This window comes from Gavia stellata, chromosome 2 (assembly GCF_030936135.1).
Source record: "Gavia stellata isolate bGavSte3 chromosome 2, bGavSte3.hap2, whole genome shotgun sequence".
In the NCBI taxonomy this organism is placed as follows: domain Eukaryota; kingdom Metazoa; phylum Chordata; class Aves; order Gaviiformes; family Gaviidae; genus Gavia; species Gavia stellata.
This window is the reverse complement of record NC_082595.1, coordinates 80,174,304-80,197,397: the sequence shown is the minus strand read 5'-3', so window position 1 is coordinate 80,197,397 and position 23,094 is coordinate 80,174,304. Positions and strand designations below refer to the sequence as shown.

The 23,094-nt window shown below is 40.5% G+C and overlaps 1 protein-coding gene across 1 annotated transcript in view; it reads right to left on the bottom strand.

Annotated features, from left to right (window-relative positions):
* COL9A1 (collagen type IX alpha 1 chain) overlaps positions 1-20,653 on the bottom strand; it is a 77,431-nt gene extending 56,778 nt beyond the window's left edge. The window contains exons 1-7 of the mRNA XM_059835416.1: positions 20,640-20,653; positions 20,242-20,315; positions 18,776-18,853; positions 18,503-18,635; positions 9,960-10,356; positions 1,310-1,387; positions 473-493 (exon numbers count right to left, since the gene is read on the bottom strand). Of these exons, the coding sequence (XP_059691399.1) occupies positions 473-493; positions 1,310-1,387; positions 9,960-10,356; positions 18,503-18,635; positions 18,776-18,853; positions 20,242-20,315; positions 20,640-20,653 (795 nt within the window). The remainder of the gene's footprint in view (positions 1-472; positions 494-1,309; positions 1,388-9,959; positions 10,357-18,502; positions 18,636-18,775; positions 18,854-20,241; positions 20,316-20,639) is intronic.
* Positions 20,654-23,094: the final 2,441 nt, after the last annotated feature.

The following is a 23,094-nucleotide window of genomic DNA, read 5'->3' as shown; positions in this document are numbered from 1 at the left end:
CTATAATGGGGGGCTCTGTTCTCCTCGGAGGGAGCTCTGGCCCCAGCCCCACAACGGTGCTCTGTGAGCAGGAGGCTGGCCCGCACCCTGCCAGGGCCCTGTGCCTGGCCTCCCTCTCCCCCCAGCGCTGCTGCTCTGGACACCTTTCCTCCACACACCAGTCTTCCCAGTAATAATCCATCCAGCAGTAGTTGTAGATGGAGCTCAAGCCCCACCACCTCAGCGGCTGCCTGCCTGATGCCCACCGGCTAGCACCGTACTAGGCACATGCACACGGCACCCACCGCCCTATGGTCAACTCGCCTTTGCCAGCACCGTGTCAGGGTCAGCTACAGCTACTGTGGGGGAGAAAAGGGTCGAAAACCCTCCAGCGTGCCGCCGGTGCCAGGGCGTGACAGAGCGCGGCCTTCTGTCTCTCTTCACCCGCACCCTTTCCCTGAGCACGGAGCACCGTCCCTTCCCTCACACTTACCTCGATTACTGTCTGGCTTATCTGCGAGGGAGAAAAACAGAGTCAAAGTCGGAATAAACTTACTTGAGCCAGGCAGAGGCAAACAACCTGCAGGAAAAGCCCCAGAGGCAGGAGCCCCCGCAGAGCCCGGGCCATGGCGGTGGAGGGAGCGGCCTGCGGCTGCTGGGGCGGGCGGCCGAAAGGTGAGCCCCGCTGCAGCCCCTCACGGCTGCTTGCTAACGCCTTGGGGAGGGTCGCGGGGATTGGAGGAAAGCTGAAGGCTGGGAAGGGGAGGACTGAATGCCAGCAGCGCCTTAACCCTTTGCCCTGCTTCTGTCGCTTTGGGCACCGACCCTCACCTCCCGCCCCCAACCCCGCCACGGGTCTCCCGCCGTCAGGCTGCCCGGGAAGGCGGCAGCTGCGGGAAGGCGGCTGCGAAAATCCCTCCCGTCTGCAAGGCACAGCTTTCAGAAGTCTCCCACCCAAGCAGCGGGTGAGGGGAGGGAGAGACTAAGTCATGGGAGGGTTAAAATGAGGCTGCTGCTGCTCTGGGGGGTTGGATTTCTAAAGGCACCGAATTCCAGGCAGGTATGGTAAAAACAGGCATCTCGGGCCGGAAAGGGGGAGAAAAAATGAGGCTCCTGCGGGCTGCCGCCGGCAGGCAGCAGGCAGGGACTCGGTGGCAGGCGGGCTGGGCAGGGCAGGGCTCGGCAGGGCTCGGCAGGGCAGGGCTCGGCAGGGCAGGGCTCGGCAGGGCTCGGCAGGGCAGGGCAGGGCTCGGCAGGGCAGGGCTCGGCAGGGCTCGGCAGGGCAGGGCAGGGCTCGGCAGGGCAGGGCAGGGCAGGGCTCGGCTCTCACCCGGGCCGGCAGCTCGCCGCAGCCTTCGCGCTGGGGTCGCAGGGGGTCGCAGTGAATCACCATCCACTGGATTTCGAACTGGCAAAGGAGATAAAGATCACGTTAATCCGGGTCAGGGGGTCACACTGGCCGAGGGTGTAATAGGAGGAACGTTGGTCAGCTAACAGGGTGTTTTAAAAGGTAGGTATTTAATGATAAAAGCTACGGCTGTATCGGAGATGCCGCAGGTCAGCATTGCACACGGGAAGGGTCTGACCCGGCCCCTGGAGCTCAGTCCTGAGCACAGCTCCACACCGCGCTCCCCCACCCCTAACTGTGGAGGCCTTTTAAAAAGAGGGCATAAACCTGCCGAGGGGTTTAAAGAGGTGGTGAGATTCCTCATGTGTCATTTCTTTTTACACGATCTTTATAAGCACAGGCATTTTTCCTCATGCTATGTGGTGGTTTTGTTAGGCACACAAAAAGATTTTCCGTAAGTGGGTGGTTGTGCCCATGAAGAATGGTAGGTCCGAGGACAGAAAAGTGGTCCGAGTTCAAAAAGCAACATCATATGCACACTGGCAACAGTCTGCATCTGGGTAATACACATCTGTGAAATTTCACATCTTCTTTGAACGTTTGTATTTGGCACGGGAAAATGACACAGGATTAAGGGTCTTCTCAGAAACTGCAACGGAGACTTGCTTGATGTGCTATATAGATTAAAAAACATACCCTCTGCTGAAAGTTACTGAATATCTAAAACGTACAGCTTCAGAGGTATGTCCGTTGACATATAATGCATCGTGTGGAATTTTAAGTACCAGAAGCATATTAAATTGTGCATATTTACTGTATCTAGGTTTTAAAGTCTTGGGCTGTTTTCCCTTCCCATCACACATAGTAGCAGCTTGACTTATGAACCACTAATGAGTGGTTTATCCAGAGATTTCTCAGTTTGATGATAAAATTCAGAGGCTCCTATTCCTCTCTTTTCATTATGGATGGCTGAGGAGTTGGGGGGAAAGAAAGTTTTGGGGTTTTTTTCTTGTTACAACATAGAGCCCTGGTATGTAATAGGCTCTGATTTGGTTTTTCTGAGAAGCTGAAAATAGAAGTGAGTGTTCGGGGGCTTTCACTTATTTCTTTGCTTCTCTAAGTCTTTCTTCTTACTCTATTGAGCTAAAGTAGCTCCCCACCATCCCTCCCACAACAGAATGTCTTGGTGCTTCCTGGCTGCCTTCTGTGCTCCCTCTGGGGAGCTGTCTTCAATCCCAACCCATAACTGACACAGAAGGCAGACTGTCATTCTGAGATGCTTTCCTTTCGCCACCATCCTTACATTGACTTAGTTGCATGCTGACTGCTAGAGCTAATAAATGCTTTGAGAAATGCTTTGAGTCTGAAGTCCTTTAAGAGCTCTGTAAGACACCCACATATCCACAAGTTGCTTTTTTTTTTTTGCTTTCACCTTCACCACTTCAGTGCTGCCACTCCTGAAATCCTCGCTATCACATCTCTACCATTGTTTGCTTTGCAGTCATCACAGTTTCCAGAGTACTGAGACTAGAGCACAAAAGAGGCAGTACCCTCATTTCTTTTACCTGTTATGTGACACCACTATCTGTGAGTCAATTCTCTACCTCCTCTATCCAATACTCATTTTAAAACCTTTCCCAGTCCTCAATAATAGACAACTGAATGTAATAATATACATATAAAAGAACTGAATGTATAATATAATTTAATACTACAAGGCAGCAACACAATAATAAAAATAAGAGAGTATCTGGAATCTGAAGATCAGGATTTATAAAAAGGCATAAAAATGGGATCAAATGATACCTATATGATAATTTATTTCATACTATACAACTAGATTCTGAGTCCTGAGTCTCTACATTATTCACAGCTGAAGCTCACGTGCAGAGGGAAAAAGGTCCATAACTGGCTCTAAAGCAGTTTATAATCTATTTCTGATTTAACTAATAATCTATTTCTGATTTAAATTAAGATAGACATGGTTTTAAGTGACAGAATTTCTACTTTTTCAGTTGGTCTGTTTAATACTAAACTAAAATTATATTAAATAATATTAAAATTGAAAAGTCATCCATTCAGTAGTTAGGAAATACCATAATTAAGTTTGCCTGTACAAATCTAATCTGTATGTAATCTGAAATTGTGTGATTCCACACTTCTTTCCTTAGAATGCTTCCCTCGTTCACAAGACTGAATGAACAAGGCTATGGAAATGGTTCCCAGACTGCAGAAACTGTAAGTTTGGAAGTAAATGGGGGGAAAGGTGGTAAAAAAAGGACAGATGGCTTTGTGGAAAAGGCAGACAGATGCCACTGAACAAGCCTGCTGTTGCTTCATAATTCTTACATAGTGCTGACAAATTATTTAAGTCAAAATAGCCACATTAGAGAGCATTCTACATGGGGCTGGAGGGGGGACTTGGATGCCCGAAATTAAGTATCTGGGTACAGGTTATGCAAAAACACCAATCAGTAACAACTGTAACTGAAATCAATAGTCTTGAGCTGTGCTTTCAACTTACAACATGGTACAAAATCTGTAAACACCGAAAAAATTACTTTTAAGACATACCACCAGCAGCCAATATCTGCATCAGCACATTCTAGTTTTTTATGTAGATAATCATTGCCTCTTTTTTGTCTTTTTTTTGTGTGTGTGTCTCTCTCTGGTTTTTTGCTTCTGTACTAAGGCGAGAAAGATTTGAGGTAGTTAAATGCTAATTATTGGGTTGTGTTAGACTTCGATGCATGACTGTCCAAGTGCCAATATCTGTGGCTTAAGAGAATACTACTAGCAAATGCATATACTTTTTTTAAGTTTGAACCCATTTTTTCAGCTTTGAACATAATCAATATTAAAATAGAGATAAATTTATTGATGAGATTATAAGACGTGATTGCTTGCTGCAGTGGGAACTTGACTCACTGACCCGGGAAATGTTTTTAGTGTCTCTTTTGAACAGCCAAAGAGAAAACCAAACACTTTGTTTTGTTCAAGATGGGATTTGAATGGTGAGCATTAAGTAAGGCCTGGTACTCTCATGAGTTTAAGACATACAAAAAAAAGTCTGAATAAATGAGGCAGGCATGCTAGCCTAGCATTATTTATAAAACACTGTACCATAATGTGAATGTAAAAGGAGTTGAAATATTTTGAACATGCAGTTTTATTTTGACATTTTTTATTTCACAGTTGCTTAGTCAGGCAGCATTATTTTTTAAAAAATAAACTGTGGTTGCTCTGTAAATTTTTGCTTAGAGCTTTTGCTACTGTTTTGAGGCTATATAAAGCAAAAACTGAGATGAAACCTGTTTGACTTTTTTTAAATGAAAAATAAAACTCTTCTGTTGGCAAGGTAGTAGAATGTGTGACTGGCCTCCCATTGATTTAGGAGAGGTGAGAGAAGGGCAAATACATCCTAGACTTGATGTCAAGGTACCTTTTCCCTCGCCAGTATTTCACAATGATCTCGTTGATTATATTAAGCTGATTTAAAGGATGCCATTGTTTTGAAGATGTCTCATGTAGATGTTCTATCAATATCACTACAAAGTGTTATTAAGGATGAAGTACAGGCACAAAGTTCTCAGAAATGGACCTCAGATAAATCAGGGGTAATCATAAAGCAAAGTTATTAAAATGTAATCCTTTAAGACCCATAGGTATTTAAGACCCATAGGTCAATATTTCTGACATCCATTTTCCAAGTTTCCTACAGGATTTCCATTTCATTTTAATTTCTTAGTCAGCACAGATATAATTGGATTAGTTATGTCTGTCTGTTCACTGTTTTGTCCTCTTAAATTCTATGGAAATGCCTGCAAATGCCCACAGCTTTGCACATCTCAGTATCAGCTGTGCAATTCAATTGTCTTATTAGTGCTTTAGATGACAGAGATGAAGGTTAAGTAAGATGTAAATGAGACCTAAATATCTAGGGTAGTATTTTCAGTACAGCATCAGTCACAGGGAAGCATTTAGCAGTAGCATAGGCTTTAAGCAAAACCGTGACAGTCAGAGCATGTTTGCAGGTCCCTTCTGGGAGAACCAGCTCCCCATGCCCCGCTGGGCTATTGCTGCCTCGGGGATGATTCAGGGGAAGACATCCCTTCAGGGGAAGTACAACTCAGCTAAGCAATTTCCAGGTGAAGGTTTTCTACAATTTTTCCTCCATGATATCTATGTTTGTTCTAAGGGAAGTCTGCTATTCAATATTTGTACAGCTGTTAAGTGACCAAGAATAAGCTACACATATTTAAACATATCTCATTCTAGAGCTATTTGAAACATGTTTTATCCATTTTCCTACATCTCTGTAATGGGTTTTTAGAGCCTCCCTTTCCTTGCATCTTTTTTCAAAGCCTTAGAACAGTACAGCAAATTCTAGTGTTATTTGACTTTCCATAGCAAGGGTTCAGCCTTCTGAATGTGGGATTTCACAGGGTGAAAAAACCCTGAGATGTGACTTTTTACAATTCACATACACAATCTGTTCTATGGTGTAAATTAATCCCTGTTCAGCAAATGCTGATAAGCAGCTTCCTCTTAGACGTTACAAGTCATGCAGCTGCCCTGAACTAGTTAGCAGCATTAAATGTCAGTTAAATAATGACGAAGGATCACTTCTAGCAAAGTATTTAGTGTCTATTATGAGAAAATCAGGGTAATGACTCTGAAATCACAGAAACTAAGGCAATTTATATCATCTCACAGCAGTTAATCTTTGAGCAGTAAGAAATGAATGCACTTACCTTTCTAAAACAAACACGTGATTTAGGAACTAAGTTCCTTTTCAGTTTTGAAATGATGCTATGTCTTGTATTGCTTAGAGTTTATAGTGGTTTATTTTAATTACTTTTAGATAGAAAGAGCTATTTTCTTTTTTATCTAAAAAAAGATAAAATGCAGCTGTAAACCTATATAAAAGTTTGCCCCTCATAAAACATTCCAGAAATCCTGGAATAAATCTTTGTAAAGGCTCAAATGCAAGCTGTAGTTTCTAATGGAACTCTACTACTCTCCTAGGCAATCATAGTAGCAACAAGCAATAAAGAATCTCTTTTAAAATGACATGTATTACAGTGCACCTATAAGAAGTTGACCTATTCTGCAAGATAAATAGAGCACTGACAGAATACTGCAAAAAAGAAGAATAGGAAACACATGATATATGTCCTTTAAAAATTATACCACTGGAAGTAATATACTTTAACAGTGCCTGGAAATAAATTAGAAGTTGTGCCTGGGACATATTAAATAGCCAAGACTGTTGAGATGTTTAAACTGAGTATAGTCAAGCAAGTTAAAGGATAAGCCTAGAATATCCCCGAACATAGATTTATTTACTCGATTTAAAGAGAAACTAAATGCACAGGCTGAAACAGAAACTGGTGAAATATAAACAGCCATTTTAAAATTACTAGTCCATCAGATCGTGTAAATTCTCATCACAATTTCAGAAAATATGGTCTTCCTAAATCTGTATTTTTATAATATCAGGTTGGACCACTACCATTGTCAGTTTTGGCTTCATGGCACAGGCCATGCTATTCAATCATCCAGTGAGTCCTATGTCAAACCCAGAGTTCCATCTGAATTAAAGTGTATTTTTAGACATACAAACTCAGTTTAAAAATGTAATGTGATGCTTACCTTCTTCCTTCCCTGGTTTCATTATTCTTTTTGTTAAAAAATGTGCATCATATTGCTGTTTTAAGGCCTACCTTATGCAAAGATTTTATTTTTTCATAAAATACACTAAATATGGCTGAATCTTCCCAAAAACATACTGAAGGTGTAAACAAATATTTTGCACGATAAGTGTTGAATTGTAAAAATTACTTAATTCCGTTTTGTCCTTTCATCCTTGAAGAAGGATGTCTTATACTCAACATAGCTTCACACTAGTGCCTAATGACGTACGTGCTTAAAAGTAGATGAGGCAGAAGTTAATGCTAGACACTCTTCCCTCACCAGATGCCTGAAGACCCTAGGGTAATCAGTGTTCCTCATTTGTATACATTGCTGAAAAGAGCAAGTCTCTGCAAAACATGGGCTGGAGGGAAAGGGGGATAAAATTCCAAAATTCCTCTGCTGCTTTTCCTGAGTTCTTTAGTCCTAGCCAAAGGTCAGCCAGAGCACCAACAGAGAAGGTGAAGTCGGAGTTCTTGCCAAGGTGACCTTAATACCACATCTCCCTCCTCATTTGTAGGCTGCTATTTCTAACCATTACTTCAAGAGACAACAGGAACCCTCCTCATTTTTAAAGGAATGACTCTGTGTCATTCTTGAGGGCATGGTTTACTGTAGCACTGTATACTAGGTGTTGTAATACTATTACATTAATACCTATAGCTCTCTATGCATTTAATCTAAATATCTTTCCAAAGAGGAATACAATATTGGGGTAGAAATTTTCTCATCCTAGTAACATGCATAGAATATGTAATATTTTCATTATCCCATCCATCTATTCATCTGCCAGTATCCCTCAGACCACTTAGTGAAGCTGTAATACATATGCAGCTAATCATTACATTATCAGCTCCAGCTGATTACTTTCGAATGACATTTTCAAAGACTAACTTTTGTTTTCAACAGAATTAATATAACTTTTCAGCTATTGATATTTCCTAATCCACATCTATAGCAACATATTAGATAGATAGCCACTTTTAGACACCTGGGGCAGCTTGCTGTCATTTTTCAAGTAAAACTGATTTCTATCCAGTGTATTATAGTAACCTATACATACAGTGGTGATGAAGCATGAGATGCTTATTTCATTGCAATGTTTTCACTGTCAAGTTTATACGATGCTGGTTATCCTGTGGCCACATTTTTTGCAAACAACATGAAATATAGTTGAAAGACTATCTCACTTCACTCTTTTTATTTCAAAGTTGATGCAAAACTTTGGTGTAGGGATGTGGAAAATGGTTACAATATATTAAGTAACTGATTCTCTTTTGCCATTTAACTCATTTTGAAATGAGTACCCTCTTTCTCTCTCTCTCTCTATATATATACACATATATGGGTATCTTACCATTCATATATTCCTAACACACTTAAAGAGGATCCTTGGAAAAGGAACAGGATAATATATGGAACTTTGCAATGTTTTCTGCAATTTTTTCAATTGTGTTTTGGAACTATTTCCTTTTAATCCACAAAGTGCATTCAGAAATAGCCTTCACAAAGTCTTAAATGTCATTTAGTGCTACCGTGGGACAAAATTGTTACATTATTCAGCATAAAGTGCAGTATAACTCATTAGCTAAAAAAACACTGGCTGAGAAAACACTTTCATGGATGTCTGAAAGGCAAAATGCGGATGTGAAAGCTACAAATTTTCTTCTGTCAGAAATTACAGGTATGTCACTTTGTATGTGTTTTATATTAATCGCTCGTCTCAGAAACGATATCAGATAATCAAATAATAAAAGCCCTGAGGTTTTTCTTATTCAGTTTTCTTTGTTGAAGGGCACAAAAGCATTCAGTATTTACCATATGTCACCCACAATGTTATTTTCTCCATCAAAACAACTCTCCTTGCAATGTAGCAGCATGAAGAGGATATTTTCAGCATAAATCCACTAACAGGATATAGAATAAGCATTTCACTGCCTACTCTGGCTACACAGAATAAAGGAGCACTCCACAGTGAGTTTAGGCATCTACTACAATGCACAGGGGAATTAAATATCTAACAAAAGGATTAACAACAGCAGCCATGGGGGTGGGATATCCTGAGACAGCCAGGAGAAAGTATTGTGGAGATGGGTGGGCTTTATGTCTCAGTTCTGCTGGGCCCTTCACTTGGATTGGATCTAGTCTCTGATGCTACACTTATCCCTCATAGGATTCATAAATAAGAACCTTCTTTAAGAGTTCACTGTCTACTCCAGGTCAGTCTTTTTCAAAAAACTTAAGCTCATTAAAGAGGAAAAGTGACTGTTAACATGATCATACCAGGTAGCACAATGATTAGAACAGTCCCCTGAGGTATAAAGATACTCATGATAATCTCTGATTTAGCGCTGAGATTTAAACTGGGTCTCTTATTTCCTGTGTGAACATCAGAGTAGATCCAAAAAGAACCTCCGTCAGTCTCTTTTACAAGAGATACTCCCTTTGTATTAATGATTTAAAATACTTATTCTGCCAGAGACACATTTAATTACCTCTACCTGATGGTTGGTGCCCACGTATGAGAGAGGGGTCACAGCTCTTGCTCAATGAATGTTTTGCTCTATTTGGTATGAGTTGCAGCCCACAAATCCATGTCCTGAGACTTCCTTCTAGAGCAAGCTCCACATATGAGATAAGCAGAGGAACACCAAACTGGTACATCCAGACAGAGCAGAATCCAGTGATGGAAGTGTGGATGTCTTGAGAAATTTCACTATTGAAACTTAGACATAACCTGGGTCATCTCTTACCTTACACAGTATATACATATGTGCACAATTTTAAAAGCAAAGCTAGTACTTACCTGCCAAGGGCTTGTTATTATCTGGCATTTCTGCTTCCAGAAAACATTTGAAGATGCATTCCACAAAAAAAAAATTAAGTGTAAAGATCCCATAAACCACTTTTTGCAGTAATAAAAGATTTTGGAACTTACCGGAACTGAAATTTCAGGATTATTTTTAAGTTTTCCAAGCACAGCAAAGCCATCAACGCTGATTTTCCCTTTTGGTTTTATGTTTAAGGTTTCTATTTTAATACAGTCAATAAAAAGTGTGACACTGTTTGCTTCCACACTTATCATAAGTTTGTGCCATTGGGAGTCAAACAAGAAAGGCAAATGTAAAAATGATGCAGTTTGGAGACTTCCATCCACTCCTTTATAAGAAAACTCAACACTTTTCATTTGACCATTAAGATTCACTCCAACTTGTTCTTTTCCTGAAGAATCCTGAATCTGCCAAATAGTCCAGTATTTCTGAAGTGTGGCCCCAGTCATCCGAAAAGTAGTTAGAAAGGAATATTCATCAGGCAATCCGTTGGAATATATGGCACTGTGTAGGATCAAAATACAGTACATTTGTTGTGCATTTGTTCTGAAAAGCTCCACATATCACCACAGAGTAATGAGAAACAGCTACTCAGTGGAACCATATTTCAACCAGGTTTTTATCAGTGCTCTTCTGCAGAGTCCCAAAACAGGATGTCGTTTTGAGTCATTAGTGTTGCTAATGGCAAAAGGAACTGGTTCAGAGATGTGGGTTCATTCAACATCATTGTACAATATTTACGATAACCCTTTCTAGCTGTAATGGATGGAGCAACAACAGACTCCTACTTCACATTTAGAAAGTATATCCTACAATTATGCTATTTTCTACTGTTAGACTTACAAAATCAGTCAATGTAGTATGACTTTATAATTGACCGGGTAGATAGTCAGTGCAGATCTGATTTGGTTTTGAAGCCATAAGAATGTCTTTTGCAAACGCATTTTCTTGTTCAGCCTGACAATAACCTGTTTGTTAATGTATTTGCTATCACTTCAGCAGAAATCATTCAGCAAATCATTCATTGACAAATACACACATAGTAAGAACCCTTACTAAAAATGTATTATGTCCTGAGACATTCAACCACAAGACTACAAGTAGCAGGGAAGATATTTGCCACATATAAAATGTTTCATTCTTTTGCAATTCCTATAACGTGAAATTTGGAAACTCAAACAAGTACTACTGGCTGTGTCACTGTGCAAAACAGTAACGTCATTTTTTATCTCAAATATGTCAGTGATTCCAGTAGAATATTTTTAAAATATGCCTTTTCTTATTCTATGAATTGTGAAATTGTAGTGTCATAATCCAGTTGACATCAACACGTTATTTGCCATCTATCCACATTTAAGAATAAGTTGTGTTTGAATAAATTTATTAAGTATGGAGACATGCAGAGCTATTTTGTTACTAGCTTTCATTAGAACAACTTTTCAGGCAAGTAGGCATTTTGAACAAAGATCATTTTTGAGTGGCAGATCAATCCTATCTCAGCAGGAATTTAGCCATGATTAGAGAATCTCAGGCCTGAGGCTAAGGAAAAAAAAAGGGGGAAAACCGGAATAAATTAGTTCTTATTCTGTATGCTTGATGACTACTTATTTAGTGAGAGAGTACTTCCAGGTAAAGTCTCCACAGTTTGTAGTTTGGTGTTTAAGTGTCCAAAGCTGTAGTGCAATCATATTCCAGCAGGCGACGGCACAGCCTCAGCAAGATTTCAGTAAGGACTGTGGCAAGCCTGGCAGCAGCAGTTTCACCTTATTAATAAACTACCCGAACTGCTGGTGTTTCTCCTCTTTCCCTACGAGCCTTTACATACACCTGAAAGCTGGTGTATGAGGAAAGGGAATGTTTAGCTGGAAGATTATCTCATTACACAGATACACAAAGGTGGGAGAGGGGGTTCCTTGACATTATCTTTAAACTGTCTGTGATTTGCTATGACTTGTGTCTCTGTTGACTGCAGATGCAGTAGCCTGTCCCAGTTGGCTTTGTCTGATAGGATTTTATCTAATTTGCTGTGTTCTTTTATTGTTTTGCTTCAGTTTGTATCTTGCCATCTTAAACACAAATGTCAATATATGGACACTACCTTTCCTCCTGTTCTGAGCCCCTTCCACTGTATGCTACTGTCCCTATCCTATTGTTGGGCTTCTAGCTTATACAATGTATTTATATATTCTTTCCTGCTCTGGGAACGTACTCTCTCTCCCTATCCAGACACACATTAGACTCTTGCTAAGCCCCTGATCCAGTTCAGCACATCTTTTATGGCCCTCTGTGTCCTTCTTCCTCCATAATATCTCTTAAACAAGTATTTCAAAGTCCTCTGCTGCTAAAACCTGAGCTCATCTGAGTCATTTATCTCTTCATTTGCTGAATCCCACTGTTCTTGCACAAGAGATGGTTTTACTACTACCTATTGAAGGTGGTATTGTTAGGTAATTTTTTAATTAGCCTGCGTGTGACATTCCACTTTCTCTCCATCAAGTTCAGTAACTCTAGGGGATCTGATACGCCAAGCTCTGCAGCTAAAGGAGGCGTTGCTAATCCCAGATCCTCCGAGGAGAGGTTTTCATTCTCTCTCTGCACTGATAAGTTTTGCTGTCATGGAAATACTGGTTAAAATATCACACACATTCTCACCCCACCTCAGCTGGCATAACTATCCTGGGAAAAAAAAACCCAACCAAACAATCAAAAAACCTAGTTAGAAAACATAGTTACACTTTTTGATTAGAAGATTATTTATACCAGATTGGCAAAAGGATTCTTCACACCATATTTAGCTACAGCATTAGTCCTTTACAAGCCATCATATGGGTCCTCCTTCTTTTTCAGAAATTAAAATAGAAAAGAAATATGTTAACTTTTTCAAGTGGCAAACAAAGAAAAGAAATTGTGTAAGAGCTTCTGACATCGGTAAGAGAAAACTAAATTATAAGAACTGTATATAGAACAGTAAAGATAAAAAGTCAGTGCACAAACATGGATAAATATTTACATTTTAAAAATCTTTTAATAACCAATCAGAAGAACTGCTGCCTTTAGACTAAAGACTCAGTATCAGTAATGCGACTCAACATAACGAAGCACGGCATGACCCATCGCCAGAAAGGTACTCTGCAGGGGACTGTTACTGTGTAAGATTTATACCTATAATTCTACAAGTAAAGCAAAGACAGATTTTCATCTCAGTTACTCCAACAGTAATGAAAAGCAATTCCATTGGCTTTAGCGATATCAGTGTATTTCAGTACACAGTTTTTCCCAAAGCCTGTGATTTTTACATAGGCAAAACCCCTACTGAAGTCAGCAGCTTAAAATGCTAAATATTTGGAAACTAGGGCAAATTTAGCCTGACATTTAAATAAGCAATCGTAGAGAAGTTATTCCTCCATCTCACTGCAAAGTGAAGAGTGCTGGATTCTGTAATCTTCTTGAACAGCTGATAACTATATAAGCACTTAATTATTTACATGAATTATTTTTAACGTACATGTGTCCAATTCCACTAAATCAAGCAATTTTAAATTCAGAATAAGGCAGATGAGCAAAGAAGAATTAATATGCAAAATTATTTCAAGCACACAGGCCAAATTCAGTCCTGATCCATTCCCTACTCACTTAAAATTGCCAGGGATATGAGCCATCAGATAACATTTTGATTCATTTTTCTATCTGAAGTTTGTAAGATGGCAGTCTGGTCCTGCTTTTCTTGTGTACTCAGACTATTATTAACTGCTTTATGTTTGAAATGAGTGCAAGATCAGGAATTTTATCAGATATTTGAGTTCTTGCTTAATTTTTGAAATACAGTTGGTGGGGTGGGGTGTGAAACATTTGTAATTCATCTAAGGGAACTTCTGAAACGCTACTGTTTTATTTTAATCTTTTTCATAAATACCCAAGAGTCTTATTAATCCCATTGCTTTAGTGCTTACCAGGAAGATTTCTTTAAGATTTCAAGGCTAAGTCCTACCGAGGCATCAATATAACCAAGATAAGTCATTTGGCTGAGTGGTGGAAGCCCTGAATAGTCCCACTGACTTCAGGATTCATCAAGAACAGCAAGTATTTTAAAAGGTTAACTACATATTGGTTTGAATACTACAAAATAACTGCTCATTTTATTAAACCTGTTTCTTTAAGAGTTAATATCTTAGGTGAGCCCCATCGCCCACTGAGATAACTTACTTCTTGCTAAATGAAGATTTTAGAAATGTTAATACAATCCCCTAGAGATGGCTGTAGAAATTCCTCTGGCCAATCTCATGGTAATACAGTATCATGTACCCAGGAGTGGGGGTGCCTTCGCTGAAGCTGGAGATACTTGTGTCAGCACCTTCTGAAGACTCCTAGAATCACAGCTGACCTGGCAGGCACTATCTGGCAGCCATCAAAAAAGCAGTAACAATAAAATCTACCTAAGCATTTTTAGAAGCAACTGTCCTAAGTCATTAGCCAGAAGTCATTTGCTAGGACTTATTACCCTTAGCTGGTCTCTATTCTTCAGAAACATCCAGTTTTGAGCTAATTATTTCTCTTATGAGCTAATCAGCTTCTTGGGTACATTTTGTCTTTTCCATTAGAGTGTCATCATCAATATCAATGGAATAGTACTATGTAAGAGATCTTACTTGTAATAGAAAAGGAAAAGCACCTGAAGAACTTTGGTGGCTGGATGTAGAAATGCCAGACCTTCAGGCATAAGCATTTGAGGAGCTTTACTTTTCCAAGTGAAGAAGAATAAGAAGCATTATTCCCAAAGGAAAAATCAGGAAATCAGCCTATGAAATTCTCTGGATGTTCCAAGCTTACTGATAAAGCTTTATAAACTTCCAATTTTCATTTTATAATTCCTTATCATACTGTGTTTGTCATGACAACTGCTAAAGTGGTCCACAGTACACCACTACCCCAAATATAAACACTGTTCAAAAAGCAGTTTATGTTTTTACATTGCTCTGCTTTCTACTGAGATGAGGACGGAGGCAAAAGGTAACATTTCTAGAAGGCTACCTTCATGCTACTAAATTCAATAAGCCCAGGACTGATACTAAATTCAGCTGGCATGAAAAAGTTTAAACCCTCTTACTTCCAAAATATGATGACTGTATGCAAGCTGCTTATTGGGAATGTTCCATGGCCTATGCTAGCTGCCAAGCTGAGCCCAGGAATTGTTTAAAGAGTGCTATTTAGTCTGGACCCAAATCATGCCAATATTTTAACAGTATAGATGATCAAGTGTGAATGCATTGGAGTGTTCCCTGGCACTAATTTATCCATGTGGACACAGGGGCCTTGTGATGTGAGAGCTGCATTTGTGTAGGCAAAGGATTAAGATTTCATCCAGTGCATAAAGATAGCTAGCCCTTTTCCCCCACATAAAAACACATCATGAACATATTCCTTTGTGCTAATGTATTTTCTTAAAGCTTGCAATTAAAAATCAACACAATTATTATCCAAATTACCAGTATTAATTTTGTACTTATTAACTGCTGGACACCTACAACAGGTACATAGATTAAATTGAAAAATGAGAGGTTCATTGTGTCAGAGACAATGGATATGAGTTACGGCAGTTTCATAGGTTCTTATTACATGAAGAATACTGTCGATTCTTCAGCAGATTTTATGCTAGAAGAAGCAATGGCCAACAGGAATTTATGTGGATGATGGGGGAAGCTTAAGTCAGGACTTGTGTGCAATCATTTCCGTTTGTTCAGGGATATACTTCTGGACCTTGGCAAGTATGCTAAGCAGCAAAACCACCAAGCTACAATTTAGTAGCATTTTCAGGAAGCTATGTAACCTTTTCAAGGGATAAGCTGTTGCTACAGCAAAGACTGAATAAATATGCTGAGCCATGCCCATCTAATTGAGCTTTCATTCCCATGCCATAGCCACTGTAACATGGGCTTGCCTGGGTTAGTATAATGATCATATGCTAGTCTAAAAAAATTATTTTACTATTCCTGGTAAATATTGACTGAACAGTGACAGTCAGGCAAGCCCTCTGTTCTAATATTGTAATTGCCATTGCTATGGATGCGCACACCTCCCCATCCCTTCCTCAAAAGCCTTGAATGCCGTACGCCAGGGAACGGACTTATTTAGGGTGACCCCTCCCTATTTCATAAGGCAAGAGAAGACACTGTCCATGGCCATCAGGTTACCTGGTACTAATATGGCTGCCCATTAACGAAGGTGTGAGAGGAGATCTCTGCAGCGGAGCAGGCATGGAGCCTGCTGTTGCCTAATGTGTTTATTGAAGGTCCCTCCTCAGTGTTGCTATAGTACTTGTGCCTTCATGCCTATGTCAGCCGCCCAGCTCGGGAAAACAGTGCTGTGTATTTTTTCCAAGCTCACTCTAGTTTTGCCTCCCCCATCTCTTGGCAAAGCAGGAGCTCACAGCGATGGAAGCACAAACCGGGGGGATTATACCCTCTGTGTGCTTGCCCGGCGACAGCTACGGCGGCCCCGCGCCCCCGGGGCTCCCCCAGTCCTCCGCGGCCTGCGCAGCCCACGGCGGAGCGGCGTTTCAGCACCGCGGGCACGGACAGCTCCGCGGCGCAGGGGCGCCTCGGGCGGGGGGCGGCTCGGGCGGCTCTCCCCTCCCCTCCCCTCCCCTCCCCTCCCCTCCCCTCCCCTTCCCTTCCCTCCCTCCCTTCTCCCTCCTCCCTTCCCTTCCCTCCCCTCCCCTCCCTTTCCCTCTCCTCTCTCCCCTCTCTCCCCTCCCCTCCTCTCCCCTCCCCTGCCTGCAGCAGCGGGATGCAGCTGCTGCCCACCCCGAGAAATATTTACATTATCGTTAAATACTCCACGTGTGAATAAAGGATAGCGGGGGTTGGGAAATGCAGCATGAGCTCAGGCTCGCTGCAGTGCCTGGGTCTGCCAAGACCTGGGTCTGCCAATACGTCCAGGCTATTAAAGATGCTCAGCCTTGCTTGAGGTGCTCTGCATAACTTGCTAACTCCTGTAATGCTTCTCAGGCATTTCATCATCCCAAATTCACACCAGTAAAACCCACCTACCATGCGACATTATGAAGATTATGTGGAGAGTTCTGTTTTTCGAAACTGTTATTAGAAATGGTCTAAGGTGTGCCTCTCCTGTGCTGTTACCAACTTCACTCCTTCTAAGTCAGCTTACTGAGAGGAGCACACTCTAAACTGGAGCAAAGCAGCAAGATCAGGCTCAGTGGCAGAGGAGCAGCACACTGATGCACCAGAGCACTCTCAGGACTCAAGCCTTAACCCATTCCCTTGGACAAGACACTCACCTCAAGTGCGGGTGACTTTTTAGTTTGAGCCAGGGCCAAATTCCAGGTATACCATGAGTTAGCATTGCAGTGTAACAGCACAGTGTTAACTGGAAGTGCCAATCAGTGTCTTGAATGTGGTAAACTCATGATACAACAGCACCATACCCAGTCAACAAGCCCAGTGGCAGTAGTCAGCTCAGATGCCATGGTGTATTAATGCAGCTGGTATAGGCTTGATCAGGGATAACTTGTGTATATCGAGCATATATCTCACTAGAGCCATCTATAGCAATAAGTCTAAATTTTTTTAAAAATTAAAATATTACAGCTTTGATAGCTCAGACAGTTTCTGAGCTAAGAAGCATGAGTTGAAAATCTGAGAGTCTCCAACTTTTAGTGAAGATCCCATTTACTGCCTGTGATCAGATTCACATTTATGCACTAGCAGCCTTGATTTGTCACTGGGATGGAAAGTAGTCATGAGCCCAATGTGACCAACCAGTTAAGCTGTAAAGTAGCTTAACCTGGTAGCTATGAAGGTAGAAGCCAGGGAGGACTGCAGCAAGCAAAAGCTGTCACTCATAGCCAGAGTATGATAGAAACACTTTGCACTACAATTATTCCTAGCTGAAACAGTCGTCCAATTAAAGGTCCTGCCAGTTAATTGCTAAGTAAAGGCATTCTTAATTACATATGGTGCTGGACCAGAATCCAGACTTCCCTAAGTTTGGCAAAGACATCTCTACCCTGCTGTACTGTCTCTATTCCTTCACTGGCAGCAAGTCTGGCCTGTAAAACACAAATACAATTAGATTCCTAAATCCTGGCTCCTATTGCAACTTGCCTGTGACATGCTAAGTAATAGGTTTCATCTTTTATAGATTAGGTGACCATAAATCAGCCAGGAACATGCATGTACCAGTTATGCAAAAAGCAAAAAAAGCCCTTATCATATAATCCATCAGCTTTTATCCTACCTTGTCTCTGCAATCCTTACATGATCAGAAAGATCCCTTTATGTCAATGTTTTGAGAAAACTTTCCTCATTCTCCTCCTGTTATCTTTTCTTTGCCTCCCTATCTCTTTTCAAGTCATCAGCAACTTTGGCTTCACTTTCTAGAGGTGAATTCCTTTCTATCTGCAAATCTTGAGGCACCCTGAGCAATATCATTGGTAGAGGAAAGTGGAATTCCCTGAAATTGCTGTTACAGAATCAATCTGGTCCAGTGGTGGTGATGAAAAAAGAGTCGAACTCCTCTTTCCCTTTCCAAAAGCTTTGCAACTTAGGTGATCTAGCTGGGGAGAGGATCTATCCCTTAAATGATAGTGTTGTGAAATATGTGTATTTTAAAGTCAAACAATAAAAGGCATTACCTGGTTGGGATCCTGAAGTCTACATTGGGTCCCAATTTATAAGCCACTTGTAGAGAAGTGGAACCCACTACTCTCTGGATAATTCCTTGTGAAGCAGCTTTTTCTATTTGGAACTGAGAAATCAGGTCAAAGCCTACAAGAAAAAACATACATGTCTAGAATGTAACTTTCATTTTAATCTAATCAGTGAATTGTACAGTCACAGAGCTGAATATAACCTGATAAAGTTTCTGAAGAGCAGCTTTTTCCTGAAAAAGTCGGGATGCTACTTGCCTGGTAAGTCATCTTGGCCAATCCTGATTGTTGGGCAGAGATCAATTCTCTGACTGGCACCCAGAATGACTGGTAGTCCTGCAAACAAGGGTGAATTTATTAACCATGTGCCTGCACATTGCCTCAGATCACCTTAAAAAATTAAGTGAAGCAACTGTAAGAATATTATGAATTAAATAGAGCTATAAAGAATAATAATAATTAGTTGTATACAATAATAAATGTAAACTGTAGTCAGTGAAGTCAGAGGTCTAAGAAAATAAGCATCTGTTTCTAGAGAGCTCCAAATTTAAAATTATAACGTGACTGATCATTTGATTATTTTTTTTAAGCCTTTAAATGAGAGTGTTATAATAATTCTCTTCTTGCAGAGCTATGGAGAAATAGTTGTAGCATAAGAAGGCCTGCTGTGTAAGGAGTTTTTGGTTTGGAACTTTTGGTGGTGTAAGCAAACTTTGAAAAAAAAAGCCAGTTACCTAAATCAACAGTCTCCCTACTCCCAAGGAAACTTAAACAAACCTCATGCCAACTTAAGGGGCTGTTGAGAAACTGTTGGCATCTTTGCTATCCTCTCTGGTATTCCAGGTGTTCCCACCTTCCTCTGTGCCACATTTGATCAGAGAATGATCATTCATGAAATATAGTGCAGGGGTAAGAAGAACTTACAGACCCTTTTTGTTGACCCAAACAAGAATGTAGAAGAAATGTGTTCGAGGAAACCAAATTTTAAAATCTAATTTTTCAGAATATTATCTGTCAAAAAACCCTGTAATGAGCATGAAAACCCACCAGATTCCCCTGATTTAAGGAAGAAGGAAGGAAAAATAAACATTTATTTGAAGAGTTTAAGAGTCGTGTACAAATCCAGTATCAGGTCAATCTGGAAAATGTTATTAGAGTCTGGATGGGGAAGAATGAAGTGTGCAAGTTGGAAGGAGATGCATTTCTAACCTACAGAGAGCCTCTTGTGTGCTGCAAGGGCTCAACCATAAATGTGGGTTTCCTTCTGACAACATAGACTTAAAGGGAACATTCAGGTTGACATGTTACACCTCAGAAATGGCCTCATTCTATATTATTTGATGAGACATATGGCTGACATCCAGCCATTTACATTTTATGCCCAGCCAGTAAAATGGAACCAGTTTGTTGCCACAGGTAGCAGAAAAATATCTAACTAGAAGCACTGAAAGATGCAGGGAGGTTTGTGTCCTGTATCTACCATCTGTATCCAGATTTTAATCCTTACCTTAAAAATGTATCTAATAGTGAGCTTAAAATAGCACACACAGCTCTTGCTTTTTCTCCTCTTTCTCTTATACATACATCCATACATACACATAGACAGTTCTCCCTTTCTGTGATGGCTAGCTAGAGAGGATTTTAATTTTGAATAAGTTCAGAATAATTCTTTTGACAGTCAAAATTACAAAAAGAAGAAATACACATAAAGTCTGACTCCTTACTTGATTGTTGCTGGATGGTGGCTGAGATGAAAGACCACAGAAAACTACACACGGAGAAGAAAGCTGTAATTTTCCTGTAAACAGAAAGAAAACTCCAGTATGAATGCATAGTTTCTGACAGATTCTTTTATTTACTTTCTCCTCAGAGCCATGCACGTTAAATGTATAAAAACCTGAGTTAAGGATTTACTAACAGATTTGACAAGACAATTTCTTTACTTGAGAACTTTTTATCTTTGCCTTATAATAAAACATGTCAATAAACCTCTTTCTATTACCATTTCCTTCACATAATGCTGTCATAAAACCAAACAACAAAGGCGGCAGCTGGCAAGGACATCTTTAACTGTTCTAATCTCTTATTTACAGATTTCTCTAAATCCCACTTGTTCTCTTACCAGTTGCTTTTCATCTTCACTGCTGGCTTTCTTCACTTCTCTCGTGTGAATGTGTGGTGTCTATAGTCACACTCTCTGCTTCCCTCTCATTAGTCCTGTAGAAGAGAGCAGCAATGGGTGCAGACGGCTCCTCCTGCCCCACGCAGGAGCCAGCAGGGAGGGAGGTGCAGGCTGCTGGGTCTGCTTTAATCTTGCGAAGGGAAGGAGGTGGAGGCTGGACAGACATGTGTGTCCTGGTGGGCTCTGAGGGCGGATCTCTGGAGCCAGTTGAGTATAAAAAAGCCAAGAGAGCAAAGAAAAGGCTGCTGCTTGTGCCAGCATCAGGGAAGGGAGATTAAGAAAATGTGAGTTCAGCAGTGCCAGTCACTGAATGGCGGGGTCTGCTGTTCAGCCATGCAGATGAAAGAATAATATGTACCAGGGGGGTTGAGGAAGCTGGTGGCCCTGACATGGTGGTACGACTAAAAGCTTTCAGAACAAGAAAACCCCAGTCCTATAAAGAAGGCATTTCCATTTGTCACTGATTTACTCATCGGGTGGCCTCAGGAGAAACCTAGCTGGTGATGTCCCAGTTGGTTCATCTGAATAAAACCAATTATTTCAAAGGGTTTTCATTGCTTAAACTTGAACATTTTCAAGGAATACACACAGGCATTACTAAGCAGATTCCTGTTCTTCAGTTGTCATTGATAAAGCGCTCACTTTTCATAGACAACTACACATGTACGGACACACAAAGACATGTATTCATATTTGTTCATATGGATGTAAAAAGAGAGCAAGAGGCTAAAATCTGTATGCAAAGAAAAGACGTGAACTGCCAGAAGGTCCCGATAGTTACCACAGTCAAAATTCATGTATGTATGGAAAAGTACGCTCGTTTGTGCTAATATATCACATTTGTAAGGTTTCATCTTCTCTAGATTCTTAATATTCTAAAGTAGTTTAATGTTCCAGAAAAATTATATTTTACTTTTTCAAAGTGTGGGATATAGCAAATGAAATTATCTCTGCTGTCTGCTGAGAGTCTGAAGCAATACCTGAGTAATGAACTACCCGTTCATCCCAATTTGTGGTAACTCTCATTCCCAGTATTGGTAATTCCAGCGTCAATGTTGTTCACGCTTTTATGTCTATTGTTAGAAAGGGAGAGACTGGATCATAGACATGAACAGTTTGCCATTAATAATGTCTCATTTTCATGCCTAAGCAAGCAGATCTTGTGGTGATACTTCTTTTTCCCCCTTCAAGAGAAAGGTACGCTCAGGGAGCCTTGCAATCCAGGATCATGATGGTGAACATGTTATTTGTGCCAGAATTGGCACACAAAACCACTGTCAAAGAAAATTAAAAATTGGAGAAATATTAACCTGATTTCACAATAAGTTTGCCCAAGTCACCATACACCTGAGTGAGTCACTTACCCACCTTGCAAATATTACCGTTCTGTCACGCAGTGATATCTGTAGGGCACAAGAGGAGTCTATAAGGAGCAGGGATGTGGAAGTCACCTGAAGCTATAAGGAAGGGGAAGGGATGATGTGGCATGGGAAGGAACAAGTGAGAGCAGGCAGGGCTTAGGAGTACCAGAAGGTTTGTGGAGGAATGGAAAGAGCCAGGTGCCAAACCACCTTTTCCATCATACATGTAATTTATGGCATTAAGTTTGCCTTTGAGACTGCTTAGTATTGTCAATCTACTTGTGGCAGCATGAAGAAAGAAAAAAACATCCCAGTACTTAGATATGGAACCAAGGGGTAACATCTTCGACTAAATTAGCAAATAGTTTTTGGCACGTGACATGAAGATGTCTCCCATTGCTTATGTCTGGGGTTACTGACACACACATTATGCCCTCCAAACAGGGGGAGCCTTGTTCAGAGAAGTTCGGAGAACACATACTCTGTTTCTGAGCAATCTATATTCTGTTTTCTTTTGCATTTCATTGCAGTGATTCTCATGGGTGGAACTTATTTTATGCCTGGAGTATTTTCCCAATCCAGGATCTTCAAAAGACATACTTACTGAAATAAAACATGGGACACACTATGTAATTAAGGTTTGGAAAACCCATTTGCTATTCTTTTTGTAGGCAAAGGAAGAACTCTTTATAATATGCTACTAGGCTCTGATTGTCCTGTGTGCATTCTGATGTCTTCATCTTGAAACAAAACTCACAACAATGAAATTCCTGATGAGGTGTTCTACTAATAATTATCACTTTATCTTCAAAGAGCCAGACAAATGTTAGCAGAGAAACTAGTGGTAGCTGATTTCATAGTCATGCAAATGTAAACTGAGATAGATGGAGTAGATATCTTACATGTCTAGCTGAGGGTCATAGAGACAGTCCCCATCCAACTAGTGTTCACATTTAGATGATCTGAGTATTTTAATGTGTCTCTAGGTCACTTTGTATTTTGCTCTTTTTATTAATTGAGCTAATACAGATTCT